This window comes from Capsella rubella, unplaced genomic scaffold (assembly GCF_000375325.1).
Source record: "Capsella rubella cultivar Monte Gargano unplaced genomic scaffold, Caprub1_0 scaffold_1, whole genome shotgun sequence".
In the NCBI taxonomy this organism is placed as follows: Eukaryota; Viridiplantae; Streptophyta; class Magnoliopsida; order Brassicales; family Brassicaceae; genus Capsella; species Capsella rubella.
Window position 1 is genome coordinate 2561365 of NW_006238923.1, and position 25165 is coordinate 2586529.

Genomic DNA, 25165 nt, shown 5'->3' on the forward strand with positions numbered 1-25165 from the left:
AAAAAAAAAAAGCAAACATTGGCTTTCACCTGTCTTCCTCTGATACACAACTGTCAGCCAAACATCTCCTTCTGCAAACATAGAGCTCGCAAAATGGGAGAGAGCACATAAAATACATGACAAACCAACACTATTTAAAATTCCTAACTTGAACTAAACCCCTAAACTCTCTTCTTTAGATTTTGAAAAGTCACTAATCCCTACATTTTATACCTTCTTCTTCCTCCACTGAGTTCCCATATCTGCGGATCAGAGACCAAACTGAAAACTGCCCTGCCCTCTCTTGTCTTTAAGCTCCTGATATCACCACGTGCATCATGCTGGTATCAAACTGATTGTCGTCCTTCCTTCTCATCTCTATGATCTTCCTGTGTGAGTTTGAATGCAGAGATGGGATGAACGTAGGGCTTGAGGCTGGTCGGTATTCTGGAACTAGACGACCAGATCTATACCTGACCCCGCAAGCGTTGCAGAGGGTCTTTGGTCCACTAGGTCCTTCCCTCCACTGCGGGGTCTTGGTTGTCTCACAATGAGTGCATTTCCTGACTATCCCGTCCGAGTTACTTGCCTCAAAACTGGAAGACACTGTGTGGGTTGTCAGCTGAATCTTGCGTTTCTTCTTGGCATGTTGCTCGGAAGAATGGTAACTCTCGGACCCTGATTCGCCTGGAGTTAACTTCTCGGGCATTCTGGGTTCAAAGGGGAGAAGGTAGCTAAATCTCAGTGTTGTGGGGCGTTTGCGCTTGCTTCTCATGCCTTTGACAGGGAAAGCCAATCCCTGGGATCTGGAGTTCTGGGGGGAGAGGGAATCGCAACTACTCACAAAAACTGACACTGGACTTAAAGACTGAAACATCTTTGAGACTTTGATATCAGGAGGCGGTGAAGATTGAAGGAGTGTGCTGTTTATGCCGGACAGGGCTTCAGAAGAACTGGAGTGCTTCTGCATCAACAAAACGGACGCAGATAGATTGAAATTGAGGAACACATACAGTGAACGAAACAAGAAAACTCAAGAAACAAATGAGTCAGCTATAATCTCTACATGAAAAATGCTGCAGGTTATGATAACAAACACAGCTGAAAGTGACAATAAACAGCTATAGAGTAACTCACTACGCAGATGTCTTTCAGGTATGTAAAAGTGAAGGAAGGAGGAACTGACCAAAGGAGGAACAGTTTTATGAAAGCCGAGAGGGGCGGGCTTGGCATTGGCACAAGATGTGAGGTGACAAGGCAAAGTAGGGAACATATCCATGGGAGGAGGCTCAAGGTCTTGAAACTTGGCAACCCAATCTCCTTCACCATTGGTGGTATCGATGTCTTCAAGTGGGCAATCAAGTTGATCGACGAGATCATCAAAGAAATCATCAGAGAGAATACCTTTGAAATCCTCCTCAGGCAACCAATTCATGCTTCACAAAAACTGTAGTGATAAACACAGGGTTGGGTGATTTCGAAACCAAAGGGATAAAAAATAATTCACCAAAAGGCAAAAGCATATGCAGGATTGCAAAACTAGCTATCAATTGTAAAATTCGAGCTTACGATAAATTTATCACTGAAAAGACAGAAATGGTGGGATGAGACGACAAGGAAATGTAATATCCTAAACGCATACAATGGCGACATTTTTAAGGTTAATTCATCACTGAGAAATAAAAAACCAGAGAGAAAAGTGTCGGTCACAAAGGCAAACCAATATAATTTTATTTTTTGAAAACAAAAAAACTGTATCCTACATTTTCCGAAACAGAAGAAAATAAGTCAAAACGCGTAACACAGGATTTTTTGACAAAAAAAAAAAAAAATAAAGAAGAAGAAGAAGAGAAAGCTCAGAGAACCTAAAGAAAAGAGAGAGAGAGAGAGAGAGAGAGAGAGAGAGAGAGAGAGAGAGAGGGACGAACCTTTGTAATATACTAATTGACTACAAAACCAGAGAGAGAGAGAGAGAGAGAGAGAGAGAGAGAGAGAGGGGGAAGGAGTCGTACGATGAGGAATTGGTCTGAAATTGGGGATTTTAGGGATTTTTGCAGGTTCGAATTTGGGAAAGAGAAAAAACTAAAAATAAAGGGAAGGGGAAGGGAAGGAGGGAGAAAGAGAGGAGGTAGATGGGAGTTTTCAATGTCTCGTCAGTTTCATCTTTCTTTCTTTCTCTCTTTTTTTCCCTTTTTCCTTTCTTATTTTTGTCAATCAATAATATAAACAAATGAAAGGAATATATGAAAATGAAAATTAAGGAAACTGCTTTATTTTATTTTTCAAAAAAAAAAACAAATCTATCATCAACACATTTCTTAACTTGAAAGGATACAAAGAAAGAAATAAAAATCTCAAATCCACGCGTTTATTCTTTTTTTTTTACTTAAGGAAAACAACTCTTTTTTAAATAATAAATTATTTTTGGGTACTAGTAGTAGTAGTAACTATTCACATATATCCCAATAAATATAATAAATTAAACGGAAAGGAAAAAAAATATGTTGAAAGTTAAATCATCCATTCAATATCCAAAAAAACTTACGTTGTTGCACCAATAAGAAAGAGGTAGAAATAAAATTCTGTACAGCTGTCTGTATGGGTTTTAGGTAAATAAAGATATGATTATTGCCAAAAAAATTGTATGTTTAGGTAACTTTTTAAAAACATAAAAACCAAGTCAGGATATATTATTATCCGAATGGGTTTTTTTTTATATAAGGGAATATATGTCGGTTGTAAGGAAATCCAAAAAAAAAAGAAAAGAGATATTTACCAAATATATAAAAAGATGATGGGTGGTAATTAAAATGTTGACATTAAATAACATCAAGTTATATACTTAGATTGTAGTAATAAATAGGAGTCAAAAATATGATTATAGTGGACATGGAATAGTCATATAAATAAATAAAAAAAAAGGAGGAAGCAAAGAGAGAGAGGCACATGCAAAGATCAGGTGACAAAAGAAATAAAAAAAACTAGAGTAAGCATTATTCATTATTAACATGGTTCGCAAAGAGATCTCGATCTACACACAATTATTAATTATTATTATAATTATTATTATTTTGAATATATATATCATATGATAGATATATGTTATTAATCAAACAAACAAACAAAACAAAAAAATAGTATAAAGAATGTTTAGGGAGCTAAAGAAAGAGGAAGTCAAAAGGATATTAGTGAAATGGAGAGATCACCGACGGGGTGCGACAATATTATTATTATTAGTAGAACTGAAGATTATTATTAGTATATGATTTTTATTTTTTTTAAATGAAGAGAAAAAAAAAGAAGAAGAAATGTATCCTCATGGGAAAGTGGGACCCTTGCCTAACTCTTTGCTTCCATCTTCCCACATGTGATGTGTCTTCCTTCTCCTCTCTTACTTGTATTCTATTACTACTTCTACTTCTTTCAATTATTCTTCTTCTTCTCATATTGATTTTTTTAAAAAAAAAATTTTGATGATTTTTTCTAACATTATTCATTATTGTTTATCATAACACTGTGTCATTCGTCGTTGATAGAGTGATTTACAAAATGTAACATCATGTGCGTGGGGGGGGGAGGAGTGATCTCTCTGTTACTCTAGCTACTGTACTTACTTTGCCACATAATCCCATACAGTATCTTCTTTTCACTTTTTATTGGTGGGTTGCTTCTTCAGATTTTAAAATGCTTCTTATCTAATTAATTTTCAATGTTCTTTCAAGAGAGAGAGAGAGAGAGAGGTGCTTACTTGTGATTTTGTTTTCTCTTTTTCACCGGTAAGGCAACAACTTTTTCTTCTCTACGAAAGGAAGGCAAAGTCGAAAAGAATAGAAAGATTATTTTACAGTTATGCACCCCTACAGAAAGCTCCTCCAATTTGCTCACTTGTGGCCCAAATAATAAAAAAGTCACAGACCAAAACAAAAATAAAAAAAAACCAAGGATCATATCAAATCTTAACCTTTGAGCTTCTTCTTCTTCTAGCGTTTACAAATAGAAACAATACTATGAGCAATATAACTATCAATCCCACTGGTAACAACTTCCACATCTTCTCTTCACCCATTTCTCCCAAAACGTTCCTTAACTCTCCCGGCAGATCCACTATGCTTCTCTCTGACTGCACTTACCAATCTTTGCCAATCAGAAACACACAGAGCGGCCGTCTTTTGACAACAACAACAAACAAACAAACATAAAACGCCAAACTCTGAACAAGGGGACTTACAGTTGATATCAGTTTCTTCGACACTAGCTCATGCTCTTGGGCAAATATTTCTTTCGCATACTTATAAAGCTCCACATCGAGGTTGTTAAGCGTTTTGATCTGCTGATACACCTCTCTAGGAACTCTTGTACGCGTCTGTTTCATGCATTGTCAATATATTTCATTACTCAGGCCTTCTATCATTAAGAACATCGCTATGTAATTTAAATGTATGTACAAAAAAAAAAAAAATGCTTTACCCCTCTGGTAAAATTTGCTGGAGAAATTCTCTTCAGAGAGTTGACCCGTCTGGTTCCTTGGGACTTCCGTAAATGAGTTATGCAGCCTTCATACACCTCCATTAGGGTTTTTACCGTCATCTGCAGCGTATAATTAGGTATAAAAATCACACCAGTTCACCCGTTGATATCATACATTTGAAAAGGAAATCTACTTACATTGCCACTCTTAGCTTCTGTTACGTTCAACGCAACTTCAGATGTACCATTCTGCAACGTCACAGGCAATTTCAGCAAGGCCAATTACAAATTGACAGGTGAACAAACAAAATTATTCCCTTTTGGATTAGGACGTTACCTGAATATTACTCTTATCTGACCCCGGTTCTGAAATTGTGACCCTTGCTTCTGAAGCATCAAGAAAATAATGTTGAGAATTTGGTGAGTGCAAGTACAACCATTTTAATCTGACTTTAGATGTAGCAAAAGCAACAGAAATTCCAGGCTGTTGATTACATATCAACTGTCATACCATCATTCTTCTTACTCTAAGAGACTATGATTAACCCACAAATAATCATAAATTAACCCAGGGACCCAGAGAAACAAGGCACATTGTCCCAAACAAAAGTAGGCAACAGAACCTTTAAAGATGATGTGACAACAAAAAACACAGGGCAGACAAATCTTCACGATAGAAGACAATCAAACCATATATGATTTTCCCAAATAACAGAAAACAATAATCTTCAGATAAAAAGATGAGCAGTAAAGAGGGAAACAATAGTGTTCATAATATAGGAATATCAAGACTAAGCTCTTAATGAAAAGTGTTATTCGATTTCTTTCTATAAGTTTCTTAGTTTTGCTTTTTGCTTTTTCGAGAAACTTTTCCTCATAGAACTTTTAGCTTCTCTACTAAAAGACATAAAAGAAGTAGCTTTCCTAACTAATTGAAAATCAAAATCTTAATAGCATTTGAGTGAATGATGTGATGAGTTTTAGAATTTAAAAATTAAAGTAAAAACCATCCCCAGTCAACATCTTAATCATACATCCAGAATGATATTCATTGTGACTACAGAATGATCGCTATCACCGTCACTTTAAGTTGCTAGGTTCTCCTCAGACATAACAGCAATAAGAAAATTAATAGGCAAAAAACTTACACCAACCTGATCTAAGAGTTTTGATTTTCGCAGTTGCATCGGATGGAATCACTTGAGACAGAACTTGAGAACCCACTACATTTGCAAACAGTGATGCAGATTCCCTGTGCTCCTCTGTCAGTCCAACATACAACATGCTGTCCAGCCTCCTCTGCAACATAAAAACAAGCTTACAGAATCTGCTGACTTTAAGAGAATAATACCACGATGTGGTGAATTATGATGAAGAACAAGTGTTACTACCTTGGCAACTTGGAGAACAGGCTCACCAAGGCTTTTGAACTTCTGCACACAATGCCGAACCTCGTGGGCTTCTGATAAATGGGAGTTATTTGTCAATCCTGCAATCTGTGAAGTGAAATGAAAATGCTCTGGAGATATCTAATCAATAACTTACAAAAGCAAAACAAACAACATGAAAAAGTACCTGAAATGTCGCTCCATTGTGGATGATGTCATGAGCAATAGGCGCATCGAGATATTTGCGCAAAGGCATAAGCATCTCTTCCATGTCATATGGGTTATCATCCTCAATGATGACTACGCCCTTAACTTTTCGTGCATCTCGCTAAGAAAGGCCAAGCATGAGTAAACAAGCGTCAGTCAATAGTTTTCTGTGTTCTTATCATGTTCTAGCTAAAAAGCTGTACATTTATGCAAAAAAAAAAAAGAAGACGAAAATGGGATTGGTCGACATACCCGAGCAAACAAGTCTTCTCTCATCCATGGAACTAGGTATTTCCATGGCCAAATGTCTAGTGTGCTAATTACATTACTCTTGCGTATGCGGTTAGACATCTTCATTGCAGAACTTATATTGGGATGCACCAAAAATCTAGCTGCTACCTCTACTGAAAATTCGTAAGTGCTTAACACACGTGCAACAGGATCCCGAACTATTGTCATCACCGAAGTCCTCTCCCTCGGAAGCTTTGCCATCAAACTATAATCATCATGTGTTGCCAACAACTTGCACTTTTCCTTCCTATAAATTTACGAGTCAAAATGATCTTTAACTGTCAGAGGGTAAATACCACATGCATAATACTTTGTCCTTTTATTCTTCCTTAGCTTAGGGAGGCTAGGGAAAAGCGAAGTCTTGTGATTCTAATATGATTTAAGCAAAGTAATATAACCCGGGTAAGGAATCATCTATTGATCTCATGTCTGGCTAAGCTATCTAAAAGTCAACTTATCAAGCCATAGAATGTACATACAGCATTGAGTAAGGTTATATTATTAGTCATCTTTTTGTTTTCACAGGGCAGGGTCTTTAACATCAAATGAAGACATAAGAAGCAGCGAGAAGAAGATTGATTACCTTGGATTGAAGTGGAGCTTGTCGTAAGATCTAGGACATTCCTCAGAGCTATCATACAATTTCCTTAAGAAACTACAAAAAGCACAGCACAACATTAACCACGCCGATCAAAAAGAGAACCTTTCAATTCATTCAAAAGTTATGGTAAAGGGAAATCAAATCACCAATGAAAATATGTCCTGCCTCCAGTTCGAGGAACATGGAGAAAGAAGAGCAAATCCTGAAGCGAACGTTTGTCTTTGTTAACATGTTCTTCACGAGACGAAGAAGAATCAGCCCACTTGTTCACAACTCTTTCGCAATAACCAAAATCAAGTTCCGCAAACGAGCCAATAACTAGTTCACCAGTTCAAAAAAAAAAAACCAAACATCAGAAACAAAGTCCAGGATTTGTATCAATCATAATCTCCATAGAACCCTTCAAACATACCTGAGCCAAAAAAGAATAACCCCAGAGCCAGCTTCCAAAAAATAGAATTCATATTCAAAGTGCCTCGATTCCAAAGCATACTGATGATAACCAAAACAATGAAAAGGATCAATCTTTATTCAAAAGAAGCAAAACCCAGAAACACAATCCCTGAGGACGAAACGTTACGGTTGTAAGTTGTATAAAAACAAAAGAGAGGAAAGTGGAGGAGGAGACAGAGGAAACAAGGCAAAAGGGGACCCAGAAAATCGAAGGAATTGAATAATGAAAGGAACAAAGGAACAAGGGGAGAGAGGAGCAGAGGCCTACGTGTATTGGGGAATCGAGATCTCGTGCTCATAAATTCCCCTCGATCGCTGCGTTTTGGGGGCAAACCTCGCTATCTACTAGGCCCTACGAAAACAAGGAAACTTCGTGTTTTTTCATTTCACTTCATCGATGGAGGAGGAACAAGGAGAGATTCTGTGCGCTCCCCCGAGACAACAGGCTCACGAGATTTTCTCTTGCTTTCTCGCCACCCACATCAACAAAAACAAAAAAAAAAACTATATATATAAAAAAAACGCACTGAGCTGAGCGAGCAAGACACTACACTAGTGCGAACATTGATTGAGCCAAAACCATTTAGATATTTATTTCTTCCGAATTCCGGAATCAATCGACAGACCCTGTGAATGCACTTTCCTTTTCGATACGAATAGGGTTTGACCACTGCTTCTGCTGTGTCTTTTTTTTTAAAAAAGAATGGTCAAAGATAAGATTACTACTATCTTGTGTTAATAATCCTTTAATATTGTTACAGTTACAATCAAAGTATTCAATTAAATTCATCTTTGAAAATGGTAACTTTCATAATCTTTTGTTTAGACTTAAATTATGCGAAATGTATAAAACGTAATTGCTTCAATCCAATCAATTGTTCACAGATTTTTGTGGGCTTTAAAGTTTGTTTCCCCGTTCAACCTCTGACACTGGACATACTTTATGCTTAATGTTATGTACCCCTAACAAATAAAATAAAATGTTATGTAGCCTAAAGTCTATTAGACTCTTTATTTGCTTCAAGTCTAGGAAAAATGTTGTGGGTTCATATGTTTTTTTTAATCTATCAATAATAACATCAATTTTAATGAAATTTGTTGCCATGTTTATTTGTCTGTCTCTATACTAAAAATATCAACAAATCTGTATTTCAAAATTTCCTATAGAGATAGATATCACCTCCCTATATTGCATTACCTATTATGTTAGACTTTTTTATATATTGGTAATTATTTATATATTTTTTTATTAAAAAAGTCACATGAGTTAAAACACACATAATTTCATGTCACACCAAAAAACAATCAAATCTGCTGGTGATTTGGTCAAAGATTGGAAAAACAATTTGTAGAAGGATTGTAGTAGTAAACCATATTTTAGATTTGAACCTTTTTGTGTTAATCTTATATGTTCTTTAAAAAGGTTAATTGGGCCCAAATCTGGTTTACCTAATTATTTCTCCACTTTACATATTTTCTCAAGATTACAAAAAATAAAATCCCTAAAAAAGGCGCAAAGAAATAAATAAGAAAAGATAAACAAGAAAATTACAGACCTCACGAGTCAAAGGTATGGTGGATTTTCTTCTTCTTGGAATCTTTTGTTTCTGAAGTATCCTCACTGAGAAAGTGAAAAAAGGGCCACAAACTTCAATTGATTTCGTATCATCTAATTTGTCATACAGTCTCTCTAATCTTTCTGATCAGATTTTCTCTCATTTATGGCATAAACGATATGCGTCATTTCAATATTGTTTATTCAATTCTTGCAATGTGTTTACGAGGTTTTTGTCTGATTGTTATGTATGCTTTTTTACTGTTTTGCCCAGTTATTGTAAAACCATGGACTCTGCAGAAAAAAGCTCCATCCAAGGAACACCAACTTCTGCGGAACCCCTAACTCCTATCTGTTCTGGAGACGGTGGTATAATTGCAGTATCTCCACTATGCGACCACTACAATGATCAGATGAGGATCGATTCTCTTACTACTTGTTCCGATGAAGAAATCATTGAGTCTTTGTATCAAAACCTCTTTAGTATTGTTCTCTCTCTTCAAATAGAGGAATCTGGTTCTGGTTCTCACACGCCTCTCTCTGCGCCTTGCCCTGGAGCTCCCATGAAGCTTACCAAGTTATCCAGAAACATCGACCCAGGATTCCAAAGAAAACTCTTTTGACATGACATTGCTTCCTTGACCGATTCTTTTTAACATATTGGATTAGCTTTATTCTTGTGTTGTAGTATTCTTGTGTTGGGGAGTTGGTGTTGTATTTGTGTTCATGTGTATTGTGATCATATCTGGAAATGTTCTCGAGGGATACTTTGCATCTAACCAAGAAAATATCATCACTAGTTGCATGATCAGGGAATAAGAACATATTATAAAAGCTATATCTATATCTTAGATGTTTTAAACTAAGAGAACTCTCTCCTCACACTCACTTGTCATGGAAACGAAAGCTTCATTTACAGAGACAGAGCAACTGAGCAAGTAGAGGTCCCATTTATTCTTTTACTTTGTGTTGTTCCATATACGCTTTATCTGCTTCTGCTACACGGTCCTGGAACATCGTCCATTCGTTTCTGCATCTCTCTCTCACCTGAAACCGGGAAAACACGCACACACTGAGGTTGTTTAGGGGGCAGAGATGCAGGTTTCTACTAGTAAGAGTAATAAATGTGAGTTAACTATTTACCCCTTGCCATGGAGATTTTCCCTTTTCTGACGACTCACCCTGTCACATTTCATTATTGAATCAAGAGATCATTCAGAATCAGAGGTATAAGAGCAGAATTTCTTCACTGCTCAGTGGTAAAAAGTAAATTCACCTGACTTCCAAGGGAAGGAATCACTTGATGGATAATCCATTGTGAATCTACCACACCTATCTTCTCATGAGCAGGCTGAAAATGGAAGACAACACATACAGATGGAGACTTAACAAGGAGAGCTCATGAAATAAACAAAGCCCCCAAAGGAAAAACACAGGAAGCAGAGAGGGTAGTAAATAACCTCAACGCATCGTCTGAGAGCAAAATCCAGACCCCATCCATGAACAAGATCATTCTGCACCAGAAACAAAGAATATATTTTTAAAGTCACCAACTGATGGTCTTGAAGTCTAGACAGGTTCCTTTGATAACTTAATCAGAAACAAAAGTAGATTCATAAATGCCACATTTTCTAGTCATGTGAATATGATGTCTCATAGTCAAAAGGGTGACCAAAGATCTTATAGTTAAAAAGAAACCTGAATCATATGCCATACACATCTCCATGCTTCTCTAGAAAATACAGGAGCCATAATCTCAACAAACCTGCAAGTGGGGAAATACACCTGTGAAATTGATATAAGCACTCTATAGTAGGCTAGGCAAAGAGAGAGAAAGAGTGTACAGAGCCTTACGCAGCACATGGAGGTAAATGTGGATCACTGCACCATCCTGGTTTTTCTTTAGTTTCTCTGTTCACCACTCAAAAATATTAGAGACAGATTTGAATGCAAAGGAAAGGTAAAAGAGCGAGAGAAAGAGACAGCTCCTACTTGTGGACATCTCGGTCACCTCTCCTCTTTGTCATTTCCCATGTAAGTCCGTTGTTTGGCTCTAGGCCTGGTTGAGAAATCTCCAAACCATGCTTCTTAACTAAATCAATGTACCTGAAAGTTAACAAGATAAAATGTAAGGATTGTCATTGATCTGTAGCTACAACTTCAGAGAGGTATTCACCTATCTGCATTGAAGTGCTCGACTCCAAGGTCTTCATCCCATATAAATATATACTCATAAGCTGAAACAACATCAGGATGCAAAAATCTCTTTGCATACCACCTGCCAAAAGATAAAAAGAAACTAGCTGAGGGTTTTATCAAACAAACTTTTCATGACTGCTTGAAGAATGGAGTATATAGTGCTGACCTCCATCGAATTTCTTACCATTTTGTTTGCTTTCTAGCACTGATATGTATCACGTTTTTTGACCACTCAAACTGGTCCCATTCAGTTGTCCGGCCATCATAATGAAACAGCAGGATTTGGAAATCTTCAGAAAACTGAAGGAATGAGGATGAAAACACAAATCTTAGTGTCCATCTAAACAAGAAATCGCATAATACTTACAACATGAGAGGGAAACTGGGCTATTAAAAAAACCTTCTTAATAGCTGCATTAATATTGTTCCTCTGCTCAAACCCAACTGTAAAAGTAACGAGATACTTTGGTTTCTTCTTCAAATCCTGTAGAGGTTAATACGTTTTCTTATACATCTCCAGTCACCATATTGTTAGACTATGGCATTTATACATGTTGTGGAACTTACTTCACTAGGTTCACCCCATAATCTACGCAAGTAAAAATCGGTTTCTGCTACAATAATTCCTGGAGGAAGTAGTTCTGCACCTTGCGGATTGGTTGGAACATATATCTGGAAACATAGAAACAGAAATGATACCCTTGAATAACATGCAAAACAAAAAGAAGTGCAATGTCTTATGTATCACTTATACCTTCAATCAATTTAGTATGTTTTAGTCTCAGCACATAGATGGTTCAGGGAAGACATACCTTAGGAAACTGCCTAGAACCAAAATCTTCAGGTGATCTGCCACCAGAAAACAATTTCCCATCTGACATGGCTACATCAAGAGATGACATAAGGCCTGAGGGTAAGTTAATCTGCAGAATACCAAAAAAAAAAATAGATCAACCGGTTGAGAAGAGACACAAAAAGGAAGATATACATATTATTTGATCCTACACAATATATACCTTTGTAAAGGAATCTGATGGTAATGTGACACCAATAAAAAAACCAAACACCATCCCCACAATTGTCGTAATAATAACCTTTGCATTTTCATTTCTTCTAGGAGCACCGCTGCAAAAAGATTCAACGGTTTATAAGTAATATTCCAACAGACAAAACAAAAAAAAACTTGTTTGTAACATGAAAAGCCGCGAAGAAATATACCTCCGGTGCATTGTCCCCATCGGAATAGCAAAATCTCCAAATATACTGCAAAGGAAACAAATATATTAAAAAAACAGAGTCCTAAAAGAAGACTAGAAGGACACAAGAAGCTCTGCAACAACCGACGAAATGTTCTTCTTTTTGATGACTAACTAAACCATCATGTGGGAGTTAGATAGACAGAGAGAATTAAAGAGGAAAGAAATTAAGAATTTAAATGCATTGACCTGATTGATTTAGGAAAGCGTAACCGTCCAATTTCCCAAGTTAAAATATCATATTAAATATACAAATAGCTAATAATTCACCATTTTTCACAATGGTCTACGACATAACACAAGCTCAACCACAATTCTGCAGTGATGTATGTATATATTTCAATAGTTGAAACCGACCGGCTATAAATTTCTGAAGAAAAAACAAATGTCGGTGTAATAATGGAGATGTATGATTTCCTGACAACAGATTCAAAATTACTTTACACAAATACCAAATCAAAATCTAAACATACAGACAATATCGAAATCACGAACCAAAGAGATAAAATAGTCGCGAACGAAATAAACCAAAAATATCAATGAAAGCGATGGTACTTACGGAGATTAGGCAGGTAATCAAACTCTGATAGATTAGGGGTTTTGAGTCGCTTCCCTGATTCCCTTGTGAGAGATTCAGTTTAGTGAAGAAGAAGCACACTACTGAGAAAAAGAAGAAGAAGAAGAAGACGAACCCGATTGATTGTTTTTGTTATTCTCAGGTGAAATTAAAAACAAAAGGAACCCAAGAAGAAAGAAAGAAAAAGAGCCCTCACGCCTTTTTAGTTTTTTATCAAAAGCTTCACCTAAAAATCTTGGTGCATACGTGGCTTCCTTTCTTTTTTTTGGTGTTAGTTTTACAGTTAATCATAATTTAATACGGCTTCTTAGCGAATGTTTTTGGTTATTATTATAAACTGATCGGGGTACATGTTTTAGAGTTTATTTTGTTTTTATAAGCTTGTTTATACGATTCAGTTAATTCTTAATAAAGTTTGAAGGTGTTAAAAAAAAAAAAAGCTTGTTTATATTAAGAGTTTACAAATCCAATTCGTCTTGGAAGAAATATGATAAGAATACTTAAAAGGTTGTACAAACCAAAACAATCACATCAGAGGAGGACGGGTTTAGGGCTTTTGATCCTTGTGAGACTTCTGAGACTTGCTCACCATCCGAGCCATTTCAGACGTCTGATAACCACGCCCCCTGGTCGCCGCCCCTCTAAGAAGACTACCAAAACCCATCCCACAAGCTGTTTCTCTTTGAGCCGAAAGAGAAGACATGGTCGAGTACATGTAAGCTCGCCCTGATCCTTGGTACATCTTCTCGTTCGCCATCTTTTCTTGCATTGTACTTAGCTCCGCCAACAGTGATTCACAAAGCGTATCACCAGACCGAGCAGACAGTGTCTTGGATAATTCTATCCCTCGCTTTTTAAGAATCTCCAGCGCCGCGCTCAGGTCACCCCCATCGGCTATAACTCTAGCCTCTGACATAGCTTCTGTAACAAGGAACCTGTTTAGTTCCCTGTCAACCTCTATGGACACCACTTCTTCTCCTGTTAGCTCCATTGGCCTTTGGATGCTTAGTTCTCCGGATTCTACACGGACTATCTCTTTCGTAATTGGATCTTTGTAGACGCAACTAACCTTCAGCAACTTCAGAGATTCAGATTCAGCAGACCCATTGTCGCAGCACGGGATTCCAAGAATCACCATGAAGTCCCTTTGTTCTTCTGCGTACATGTCTCCGACATTGATTTTGGCGCTTCTCCCATCAGATGACACACGGCTTCGGTAGCGTCCTGCTTTTATGGATGATATCTTTAGGCCCTTCTCATCAACACATTCGATTTCAACAACTTGTTCAAGTATCACAACGCTGAGAAGCCCTCCAATACACTGCGCAAAAGCATCCTGAATCACAGTCTCTGCTTCGATGAACGAAAACGTGCCGCTAGAGACTTCTGAGATTGTATGCATAAGCTCAGCATCGTGATCTGAGCCAAACCCGAAGGTATGAACTGGAATCCGGCAAGAACTCGGAAGCATAGACTCGTAATCTGCTCTCAGACGAACCTTAGCAGGAGAAAGGGTAAAGTTGTCCTGTCCATCGGACAAAAGCATCATCCCGGAAACAGGGTTCTTCCACCGCCTATCCTCAATCACTCTTGCACCAATCTTCAGCCCCTCAGCAATGTTTGTCCCGCCGCCAGAAACCAAGGAGTTAACAGCCTGCATCGCCGCTTGCTTCCCTGTCTCAGACATCAGTCTAAGAGGGAATAGTCGACGAGCCGTGGAGGAGAAGGAAATGACAGAGAGCCTATCGGTCTCACCAAGATTCTGAATCACAAAACCCATAGCGTTTTTCATGAGCTCCATTTTGACTCCTTCCATGCTCCCACTTACATCAAGTACGGTAATGAGATCCAAAGGAGCTCGAGCGCGCCTAGCATCATCACTCACACCCTCCGCCTTAAGATGAACAAGAACAGCAAAATCACTACGAGTAACCGGTTTAGCCAGAGCGGACACTTCAGGGAACAGTTTAATCTCGAGGGCTTGATGGTCGGAAGGATAAGTATCACTCTGGGATTGGGTCTCTACTTGAGGTAAAGGCTCATCATCTTCAAAACCCCTTTGAGCAAGAAAGGCAGGGACAGAGTCAACATCACACAAGGGGACCTGTTTCCACTGGGTTCTGCATAAAGGGCAAATCCTGTTTCCGTGTTTGACGTTGGAGGTAATACAATCGAAATGGAAGGAGTGAGAACACTCTGCAGTAAATATAGCCTTCCCGTCTTCCTTTCTGATCTCATACAAGCAGATAGCGCACCTGCTCTGCAATTTTCAAAGAAAACAATCTTTGATTCTTAGACCTAAAAACCCATTCGGCCATAGTTACTCAAACCAAACCCTAATCGGTAAAGACAGAACGAGAGGATCGATGGACCAACACTAGTTACTTAAACCCATTAGATGATGAAATATTATCATCAATTTTGCATCACCCACATAAGAAAAGGTTGGATCTTAGGATCATACAGATATTAGAGAGGAGTCAGAGAGAGAGAGAACCTTAGAGAAGCGGAAGCCAGAAGAGGAAGGATTAGACCGATGGCGTGAAGAATCGGGACGAGTGGAGTCAACGGATGATCTTGAGGCATCGCTGGAAGAAGGAGAAGAAGGATTGAGACAGTCGTTCGAGGCCAGATCCGGTTTCGCTTCTCGCAATTCATTTGGGCTCTCCATTGTTTTGCTTTCAGAGTTCTAATTTTAGTGGATAAGAAGAAGGAAAATATCTGATCAGAGTATAAAGAAGAAGAAGCAGAAGAAGAAGAAGAAGCAGAAGAAGAAGCAGAAGAAGAAGCGGTTACCATATAGAGGACGGAAGCGAATTGTTCAATTCAAATCCCTTTTTAGTATTTTCTTTACACGACTTTTTTATATAAACCTTTTTCTCTTTTGTCCAAAAAAAAACCTTTTTCTCTTGGACGCAACTGTGGGAAAGACAAAAAAATAAAAGACTTGGGACTCTCTTTTTTTTTTTTTTTTTTTTCTATAATTGCTACCTTTTCTTTTTTATTTATTTTGATATTAGGTTTGGCTTTTTTTCTGACCATCACTTTGTGTTGTAATCCAACATTGTAATTCATGAAACGTATAACGTTACATTTCACCAAAACTGTACCGAACCGAGTCGGTTATTGACTCACTGAATTTGATTAATCTCAACTACAAAAGTCGCATCCAAAACATACATACTTCAATATTTTTAGGTAACCTATTTCTATACAGACATATTTTGAACTTCTCTCTAAATCAACAACTAGACCCTAAACATCTCTCCGATTAGATCATCACTCATCGTCCGAAAGACAAACCACATTCTCGTTGCCCAGCAATCCACTGCTCAAGCCCTGTTGTTCTTGCTGCTGCTGATTTAAAACACATGAATATGTTAAATCTTGAGGAGGCGGCGGCTGCAATGAGGTTAGAGCAGCTGTAGAGCCAGGAGTTGAAGAGGATAGTCTATATGAGTTGAGGTGTGGTGCAGGTGAGCGTAGAATTGCATTGGAAACTTGATTAGTTGCAGGAGAAGCTGATAGAGTTGGAGTTGTGTTTGATATCAGAGGCTGTCTTGGCTGAGGCATTAGGCAGACCGCGGAATTCAGAGGATGGCCTGATAGACGAGAGACTGAAGAAGGAAACAAAGATGCCTGAGGCTGCAGAGGATACTGAGCAGGAGCAGGGTATGACGATGCCTGAAGCTGCAGAGGAGCAGCAGCAGGAGCCGGAGACAGAGGAAATGTACTAGTTGCTCTCTGTGCTAGTTGCTGAATTCGACCTGCAGAACAAATGCTACTATGACTTCATCTCCTAGTGTTTAAAACCATTTTCCTCTATTGTTCGAAAACTTACCCCTTGGAGCTGCTGAAGGAGATGTCTTCTTCTCGGTACATTTGGACAAGAACGCATTCGCCAACAGTTTGTTCATTATAACAAGATTTTTATTCATCTCTATCTCTGTCGTTTTGGTGTTATGCTCAGCTTCTACCTCCTGGAATCTTCTTTGAAACTCTGCTCGTACTTCAGCAATCTTCCTCTCGAGTTCAGATTTCAAGACTGATTTCTGCTCACAGGCAACTAAGGGTCAATGAACAGTGAGAAAAAAGGAACCAAAACTGAGGTAATATTGCGGACATTTTACCTTTTCTTCATAAGTCTTCTTTGAGTTTTCTGATTCTCTCCGCAGCTTCTCCAATTCATGCAGAAATGGGTCGTTGAACACAGGGAATGGTATTTGAGGAACAGGTTGAGCGGTACTCTGTCCAATATTATTGCTAAGAAGTGATGGAACAGTAGCTGTTACACCTGCTGAAGGCTCCACACCACCTTCATGGACAACATCTGCAAAAAGGCATCACACTATTAGCAGTTTCGCAAACACCAACGTTAATCGAGGTGATATTTAGATGAACACGGCAGTAAATAACTGACTTGCAAAGGTTGACCGCACTACTTGGGGACCAGCTTCTGCTATTTCCATTTCACATGCATCTGATCCATTAGTGCAAGGCTCAGCCACTGTTGTGTGATGCTCAGCTAATGTTGTGTTATGTAGGCCGTCAATGTTAACTTCTGCGGCAGGATGATTTCCAGGCGAAGAGAATGGCATAGGAGATGCATCCAGAGCACCCTATCCAGAAAAATCAAGTTCACAAGCCAAATTAACACCTGATTATTACCCACTGTCTGCTCCGTTTCTTACAGTAAATTGACAACGAACATTACAAAGGAGAGTCTTCAAGCAGAGGTCGATACCTGATCTGATACAGGAGATCCACCAGTTTCTACTGCATCTAATCCACCTGTGGGAAGCTGAGCCACTGTTGTGATATTTTGGCCCTCAATGTTAACTCCTAGGTCAGACTGAGTTCCAACCAATGTAGATGGCAGAGAGCATGCATCCTGAGCACCCATTGTTTCCTGCAGGAAATTTAGAACAAGCATTACAAAGATGTAAGACTCTATCATAGCAAAAGCGATTATCTTTAGTTAACGCAATAAGTACCTGATCTGATATTGCACAATCACCACTCTCTACTGCATCTGGACCAGCTATGTGGGGCTCAGCTGATGATGTGTTGATATTTTCGCCCTCAATGTTTGCTTCTGGCACAGGCTGAATTCCAGCTGGTGAAGATGGCAAAGGACATGTAACTTGATCACCCTGTCAATAGAGTCAATTTTTAAACAAAAATGCGACCTAATCAGTAACCACATTTCCCTGGTCTTTTTTCACACGGGAAACTCAGAATGAACACAACACAGTAAGGACCTGACTGGATGCAGCAAAATCAGTAGTCTCTACAGTTTCTGGTTCAGCAGACTGGAGCTCAATTGCTTCTTCAATATTTTGGCCCTGAGTGTTTGATGCTGGGTCAAGTTGCTTTCTAGCCGGTGAAGAAGGCATAGGATATACATCTTGATCATCCTGTCCAGAAAAGTGAATTTAACAAGACAAAACGGCAATTCAATAAGACAGAAAGGCATCTGACCAGTACCTGATTTGGCAGGAAAATAAGAATATGCATCAAAGAGATTAAATGAACAACGAATCAAGTATTTTACAGGACCAGTAAGTACCTGATCAGATTCAGTAGCACCCCTAGTCTCTACCAAAGGTGCTGGGTGTGGCATAGGCATTACTACCTCTTCAGGAATTTCCTTGTCAAGAGAGCAAGTTTCCCTATTCTGCTGGTCCAAAATGTTATCAGCATCAGAACCCACATGATTTGTTCTATTATTTTCTGTTGTAACCAAAGCCTCCTCTCTATTCAAGGAAACCTCGGGAGAGGGAGATTTTGCAAGATTTGCTAGTGACTGGGATATCTCTGGCACCCTTGACGAAACATCTTCATCTGGTGCTGCTGATGTTATTCTGTCACAGTTCTGGTATTCTGAAAAATGGACGTTCAAGGCCGCAAATTCCTCTTGACAGCCAGCAGGAATCAATATCTCAGGCACAGTGATAGACGCGTTCTCACTGGTCTGGCTCTTTGAAGCCACATTGTCTGTATGCTGTTCACGAGACAAGGTTGAGACATCCATCGCCTTGTCATTTCTTAAACCCATCATTTCATGACCCTTTTGATTTGTGCCACCCGACATGGTTCCTCCTAATGTGTTTTCTGCCTCCGGTACTTGATTTGCCTTCGAAGCCATGCAATTTGTATCCGCATAAGTAGCTTCAACATTGGCATCATTACAAGTTTGTCCATCATGAGCATTTTGGGAAGTGTTTGATGAGCATATTCCACTAAAATGCTTGCTGCCACTTTTAATGGGAACACAAATTTTCAATTCAGCTTGTGCCCAGTTTGTTATCCGACTAATCCAACAGGCTTCATCCTGAGCCAACTTCTTCTTTGCAGCCTCGTGCATTTTCTCCAGACTTTGAAGGCATTCACTTTTCTCGCTATTGATTTTATCAATCTTTCTTTCAAAGTCATGTTCCAGCCGTTTGAGATCATCCACTTGGGTACTTGTCCGTGAACAGGTAATACGAATTACTGCTGCTTCCAAATTTTTTCTAGTTTCAAGTTTCTTTTTCTTGTCTGCATGCATATTTAACAGCTGCACCTTTTTTTCCTTGTGCTCTTGTCCAAGTTTTTGCAGTTGCTTCTTGCATTTCTTTTTAACATCTCTAATAGTCTCTTCGATATCTTTTGTTGCAGTGCTATAATGACTACATCTCTTCTCAGTCATGCATTCTTCATCCTCTGAGCTATCCATCGACTTTGTAGTATTCTTTCCCTGACGCACTGTTGCCCCTGAGAGGCTTTCATTCACTTGTTTCGTACCAACCATTGACTGACTAGAAGTAGTACCAAAGCAATCAAACTGCAAACCATCTGTGCGCTCCAGGAACAGACTCTTCATGCATGACAATATCGAGTATATATAATTTACCTCTACTCTAGAGCAATTGAAAGCTAATTCAGATTTTGCACGGACCAGAGATTCTTTGTGACTAAGATTTTGCTTTACCAACAAAGCTGCAATCCAACTCTGAAAATACAAATTTAACTATGTATTCAGTATGTGACCAATTAATCGATTAGGTCGGCGATCAAAGGCCTTACTTTGAGGTCTATAAGAGCATATATTTTATCAGACATTAGCAGCTTGCACAATTAATGATAAAATTTATCCTGTGATTAGAAGTTTAAAACTTGTAATGCATATCTACAACAAGTGTTGCCACAGAATGAGGAAATTTAAAATAGAGGCAGATGATGAAGGAAACAATGCATAAACTATAAGTATATGCTGCCATACCAGGGCTAACTGAAATGCCTGCAATCTGGTAGCTGGCTCTTTGTAGATTCGGTGGTTTTCAATAACATATTCCAGAAATTTTTCAACCATGCTTGTGCAAGCTTCCTGAAAACAGATTAATATGTTAACAAGCTACACATGGCAAGATACCTTTTTGTACAATATTGATAGATGTCGCACTGAAATAATCACAGAAGTATATGGACACAGCAGCGGAAACCTATATTAAAACTTCCCACAATAGTAGGTACAATATACACAAATAAATTAATAGCATAAGTCAATGTATCAGTTTCTATACCAATAGCAAATAGATAAGAATTTGGCATTCCTTTGATCAGCCAGGTATAGAGAGCTAAGGTTATATTTATCAATACCTCCCACGAATGGATCATGCAACGTAGAAAAAGTTTTTTTTCTTTGCTTCAACAAAACAATGGACGACATGAGGAAAGCAACCTTAGGTCCATTGTTTGCATAATTCTTAGCAGGACATTGGTAACAACAGCAGATATGAGAAATAAATAGGCATTGACAGATGGAATATAGTTGAACATTAAGACTATCACGTTTGGCTGAAACATGAAATCAGATACATATTTCAGTTACAGTCCACAGTATATGCATATGCTAAAGCTAAAATAAGCTATCGAGGTGGATAAAGCCACTTACTGAAAGATGTAAAACTTGGCAAAGTTTTGCCATTTCCAACTTTAAAACAGCATGGAGCCTACTCTGTGATTCACTCTGTATTTTTCTCCAATCCTGCCTAAATAACATATCCTCTGGAATTCCAGAGATATGAAAGCCCATAGAGTACAAGCCGAAAGCCTCATTTCCATCCATACCATCAGTACCAGATGAATGAGGTGCTACGACCTTTAGTGACTCCAAAGCCCCTGTAGGAAAGATAGTTAGCAAAGTAGTAAAAATTCAGGTATACGAGCAGAAATGGAAATATTTTACCCATTTGATCCTTCCTCGAGGCCATTCTTTCATCACTAATTACTGGGACATCAGTGAAATTGTCAGAAGCCTTCTTTCGCTTCTTTGCATTTCCGCCATCGTCAAGTTTTGGACTCGCTCCAGAGCCCTCAAAATATTGAACTCTTTTCCTATTCCTTTGGGTGGTATCTGACGGGTATTTCCACACAGGATTCTTTCCACTCAACAGCTTTGTCCAAAATAAATTAGGGCTATCTTCATCTGGCAAACTAATATGCTTTTCACCAAATAGAGAAGTATCACTGCTGTAAGTACCCTGATCATGCTTGGCTTCCCAAACTAGAGACAGCTTGCCTCCATCTTCTTCTCCACCTTTGGAAGAAAGTAGGGACGAGAATTCATCAATCACGCCGTTCATAATAGATTGTTCAAATGGAACTCTTGAATCTGGGGTTTCACAGCTGTGAAAATGATCCAGCTTATCAAATAGATATGAAGCCCCCCACATGAGCAGTGCATGCGTGAGAGGACGGTTTAGGTTCTCTACAGCCTTATTTTGCCGCTTATTTAGCCACTTATTTTGCCTAGCTAGAATTAGGGCTTTTTCTTCAACAGTACATACTGAGTATAACCGGAATATCTTAGTTCTTTCAGAACATGACTCAACTTTTATCTTCTCTAAGTGCTTAACATCATGCAAAGGATTCAAGCTGCTTCCAAAAAGAATAAATGCCTCAGCCCGCAAGAGTTTCATGGCTTGACTGCAGGCACGTGTTTCCAGCAGCAGAACACAGCATTGGCTCTCCTTGTTGAAATTGTTTATAGCGTTCTTCTTTGAGGAATAAATCCCATGCTCATAACCTTTTTGACCAAATTTTTGAGCCACAAAATCTTCGAGAATATTACCAAGCAGAAGCCCCTCAGGGCATTGTGTCGCCTGTTGAACCAAAGAGAAACTGTATTTCAAACATACATGATAACAACAAATAGAAGAAGAGGAGAAGAAACATTTCAGTTCAGCGTATATTAAATTGCCAGCTAATTACTGAAGGCTATCTTTACAATTTATCATCACATGACAGAGAGCATACTTCACCCCACGCAAATTTCAATACAAGACAGAATTTCATTGTTAAAAGTAAATGCATTTATATTGAGAATGCACTAAGTGACGTATCCATGAAAAACAGAGAGTATATACACTCGTAAGTAATAGAAATGCACCTGGTAGAAGACAACTGCTTTTAAACCATTCGTTTTTATATGGGTAAGCATTTTATCAAGGAGGTGAAGTTTCCCGCTTGCTTGAATTTCTACATCCAGGATTTCATGCAACTCCAGATTCTTGGTGAGCAATTGTTTCAAAGATGCATCGACAACATATGGATGGTCACAGGTCTGTCCACAAGTTTGCAAATAAACAAAGAAGGTTTCAATATATCACACACATGCAAAAAGAGAATCAGAGGAAATGTGATGCTGACCGACAGTAGTTGCATATCTAAGCAACCCCAAAACTATCTAGTCTGCACTTCGAGTTCATATGTATCAAAAAAACAGAAAACAAAAAGAGCAAAACCCTACCAAACATCAAACAGAAAGGCATAACACCTACGCGACAACTTCTTATGACCATGAAACACAGAATATATTTTTTGGAAACATTGCTTTCTTTTATCTTATAACCAGTGACAAGTGTTACCTGGGTAGTTAGTGCAAGCACATGAAACATAAGTCTTTTAGTTAACTCAAATTAACTTACTTTCCTTACAGAACTGAGAGTTTCTTCGAGAGCTCCAAGATCAATCTTTGACAGCGAAGAAAGAGATAAAGATTTGGAGTAGAGAGTCTGACAGTATTGCTCTAGCTGTACATCTGATAGCTGCACCGGAACCCAATACTCTGGGTACATCGACGAGTACAATTTGGGATCACTTGATTTAGCGTGTTGCGTTTGCCTGTTCTCATCGTAGTCTCTGCTCGGAGCTGGATCAGTTTCCTCCAAATCCTAATCCAATGCAAACAGAATTTGCAATATACAAGTAAAAAGATAAGTAAATTTAACAATTTAGCACACCACTGTCAAATGGGTGTATAAAGGAAAACAATCAGAAACAAACCTGTGCCACATGATCAGATTCTTCAACTGGCTGGGCAATGCAGGAGCAAACGCTCAGATTTTCAAAATCACTGTTGACCCTTCAAAAAAAATAACTGAAGCGTCAGACACATCTTTTCAACATTCGTCTATGGTAGAAAGCAATTGCCTGATCATTTTGATAGACAAACAACAGTCAAGAATTCTTACTTTTTCTGTTTTCCACAAGTGTTGCACGTTTCAGGTTGATCATCATTTTTGCACACAGATGGAGATGGAAATATTTCAGGTTGATCATCATTTTTGCACACAGATGGAGATGGAAATATTTCAGGTTGATCATCATTTTTGCACCCAGATGGAGATGGAATCACCACATCAGGACTCATAATGCAGTCATCTCCATTTGCAACAATGACACATGCATCCAGCTCAGCTCCTGCAGGGTCCCTCTTTCTTTTCAAAGGCAAGCCTATGTTCGTATCTAAGCTAGTTTTACTGAGAAGAAGCTTTTGTGTTTCTGAACTCTTTGGAGGTGAACCTATAGCGTTTCCATCCCCTGTTTCAACCATCGGGGATGCATCATCAGGCACCATCTTTTCTGTGTCCTTCACAGGTGGTGGACAATCGGTGTTACCGTCTTGAGCAGCATCATCATTGCTTGCAGGTATGCGGCGAGAACAACCAACAACTACTAGTTCCTCATCATTTGAAGCATTAACTAACGCCTCGGATTTATTATTGAGCCTTCTAAACAAAGCTCTAAAAGTCCGGGCTGACATTATAGGCTCCCGTTTCTTGATTTCATTTGTCGGCTCTTGTAAATTGTTTCCCTTCATATCCTTCCTCTGCTGAATATTCAGAGGACTTGGTGTATTTTTCTTCTCAATTCGAGCAGACTTTCTCGATACCGAAGCAGGTACGGGAGCCAGTCTCTCTGACTTTCTAGTAGCAGAAGCTGGAGTTATTGGCTTTCCCCGGGATGACCTCCTCAAACCAGGGGTTTCTGGTTCCATTGAGGCAGAAGTTGAAGCTGCTAAGGATCTAGTGTAAATGGTTCTCCCCGCCGAACTATTCTTTTCGTCTTTCTTCATCAATGTCTACAAATCCGGTGACAAAACTTTCAAATCAAACTTGCAATATTCCAGACCAATGTTATACATCTAACAGACGCCAAGAGCCTTCCCCCAAAGTATAAGAATCTCTGAACAACCCTAAACCGTAATCTCCAGACCCGAAACCCTCAATTCACCGATCCCATTATCCCACCCAAAAAATTACCTAAAAGAGGGGAAGAAACGTACCTGCGCGAAAGAGACAATTATCAGAATCTATCGCTTCAACGAGCTTTGTGGTATCCTCTAGGAATCTCCGATTCCGAGAGTGTAGAAAAAAGACGCGAGGGAAAAACTGGAAATCAAGAATTCCAGCAACAAGTTGTCGATGAAGCGCTTCTTCCGGCCATGCAATCTCGCGGACGGTGTACGGGGTTCGGAAAATTGAGTTTGAAGAAGACAACGAATCGACGAGAATCGGGTTTCGCAGAATTATGTACGGACCAAACTTTGCTCGCACCGGCGTTTCTCGACTGAGCGTTTCATACGGGTAACTCCTCTGCCTCTTGTGCCCATGTTTTAAGTCATTGTCATTTTCTTAGACTAATTTAGTATTATTATTTAATGTATATACATTTATTAATAGTATAATATATAACTATGGTTTCCAAATTACTATGGTTTCCAAAAAAGAATTAAAAAAATAGCCACGCGCAATAATTTGTTTGAAAATAACGGTTTCAAAAACTGCGGAAATTTAAAATGTCCCGCAACAAAAATTAATAACATAGTAAGTAATTTGGAAAAAGAAATATAAAAATATAAAAAAA

The 25165-nt window shown here is 38.6% G+C and overlaps 6 protein-coding genes across 7 annotated transcripts; 1 reads left to right on the forward strand and 5 right to left on the reverse strand.

Moving 5' to 3' along the window:
* Positions 1–2162, reverse strand: LOC17899960 (GATA transcription factor 11). The gene is made up of 3 exons (XM_006303989.2): positions 1908–2162; positions 1166–1426; positions 1–943 (listed from the first exon to the last, which is right to left on the reverse strand). Exons 2-3 carry the CDS (start codon positions 1412–1414, stop codon positions 290–292), a joined length of 903 nt encoding a protein of 300 aa, XP_006304051.1. The 5' UTR covers positions 1415–1426; positions 1908–2162; the 3' UTR covers positions 1–289.
* A 1594-nt stretch (positions 2163–3756) lies between these two features.
* LOC17898466 (protein-tyrosine sulfotransferase) lies at positions 3757–8035 on the reverse strand. Its single transcript, XM_006303943.2, has 13 exons — positions 7655–8035; positions 7346–7425; positions 7080–7251; positions 6916–6987; positions 6294–6579; positions 6022–6162; positions 5838–5942; positions 5601–5745; positions 4784–4833; positions 4645–4695; positions 4447–4566; positions 4208–4342; positions 3757–4099 (listed from the first exon to the last, which is right to left on the reverse strand). The coding sequence occupies exons 2-13, from the start codon at positions 7422–7424 to the stop codon at positions 3929–3931; spliced, it is 1527 nt and encodes a 508-aa protein (XP_006304005.2). The 5' UTR covers position 7425; positions 7655–8035; the 3' UTR covers positions 3757–3928.
* An 865-nt stretch (positions 8036–8900) lies between these two features.
* LOC17898645 (cyclin-dependent protein kinase inhibitor SMR16) lies at positions 8901–9702 on the forward strand. The gene is made up of 2 exons (XM_023789250.1): positions 8901–8956; positions 9216–9702. The coding sequence occupies exon 2, from the start codon at positions 9229–9231 to the stop codon at positions 9562–9564; it is 336 nt and encodes a 111-aa protein (XP_023645018.1). The 5' UTR covers positions 8901–8956; positions 9216–9228; the 3' UTR covers positions 9565–9702.
* Positions 9686–13116, reverse strand: LOC17900860. The gene is made up of 15 exons (XM_023789249.1): positions 12956–13116; positions 12359–12403; positions 12157–12265; positions 11953–12063; positions 11708–11812; positions 11541–11624; positions 11325–11440; positions 11118–11219; positions 10934–11047; positions 10796–10852; positions 10640–10706; positions 10402–10455; positions 10218–10292; positions 10085–10123; positions 9686–9988 (listed from the first exon to the last, which is right to left on the reverse strand). The coding sequence occupies exons 2-15, from the start codon at positions 12376–12378 to the stop codon at positions 9893–9895; spliced, it is 1149 nt and encodes a 382-aa protein (XP_023645017.1). The 5' UTR covers positions 12379–12403; positions 12956–13116; the 3' UTR covers positions 9686–9892.
* A 277-nt stretch (positions 13117–13393) lies between these two features.
* On the reverse strand, positions 13394–15858 carry LOC111832555. The gene is made up of 2 exons (XM_023789600.1): positions 15471–15858; positions 13394–15233 (listed from the first exon to the last, which is right to left on the reverse strand). The coding sequence occupies exons 1-2, from the start codon at positions 15642–15644 to the stop codon at positions 13521–13523; spliced, it is 1887 nt and encodes a 628-aa protein (XP_023645368.1). The 5' UTR covers positions 15645–15858; the 3' UTR covers positions 13394–13520.
* Positions 15859–16066: 208 nt separating this feature from the next.
* On the reverse strand, positions 16067–24891 carry LOC17900685 (helicase protein MOM1). Of its 2 annotated transcripts, XM_023788845.1 has the most exons (17): positions 24585–24891; positions 23627–24380; positions 23491–23581; positions 23303–23381; positions 22945–23190; positions 22407–22580; positions 21204–22119; positions 20910–21136; positions 20238–20342; positions 18543–19967; positions 18235–18390; positions 17968–18126; positions 17718–17882; positions 17394–17592; positions 17104–17303; positions 16815–17025; positions 16067–16740 (listed from the first exon to the last, which is right to left on the reverse strand). In XM_023788845.1, the coding sequence occupies exons 2-17, from the start codon at positions 24372–24374 to the stop codon at positions 16253–16255; spliced, it is 5589 nt and encodes a 1862-aa protein (XP_023644613.1). In that variant the 5' UTR covers positions 24375–24380; positions 24585–24891; the 3' UTR covers positions 16067–16252. The 2 variants fall into 2 exon arrangements, with proteins under 2 accessions (XP_023644613.1, XP_006306580.1); XM_006306518.2 differs by having other exon boundaries at positions 23491–24380.
* Between the last annotated feature and the right edge of the window lie 274 nt (positions 24892–25165).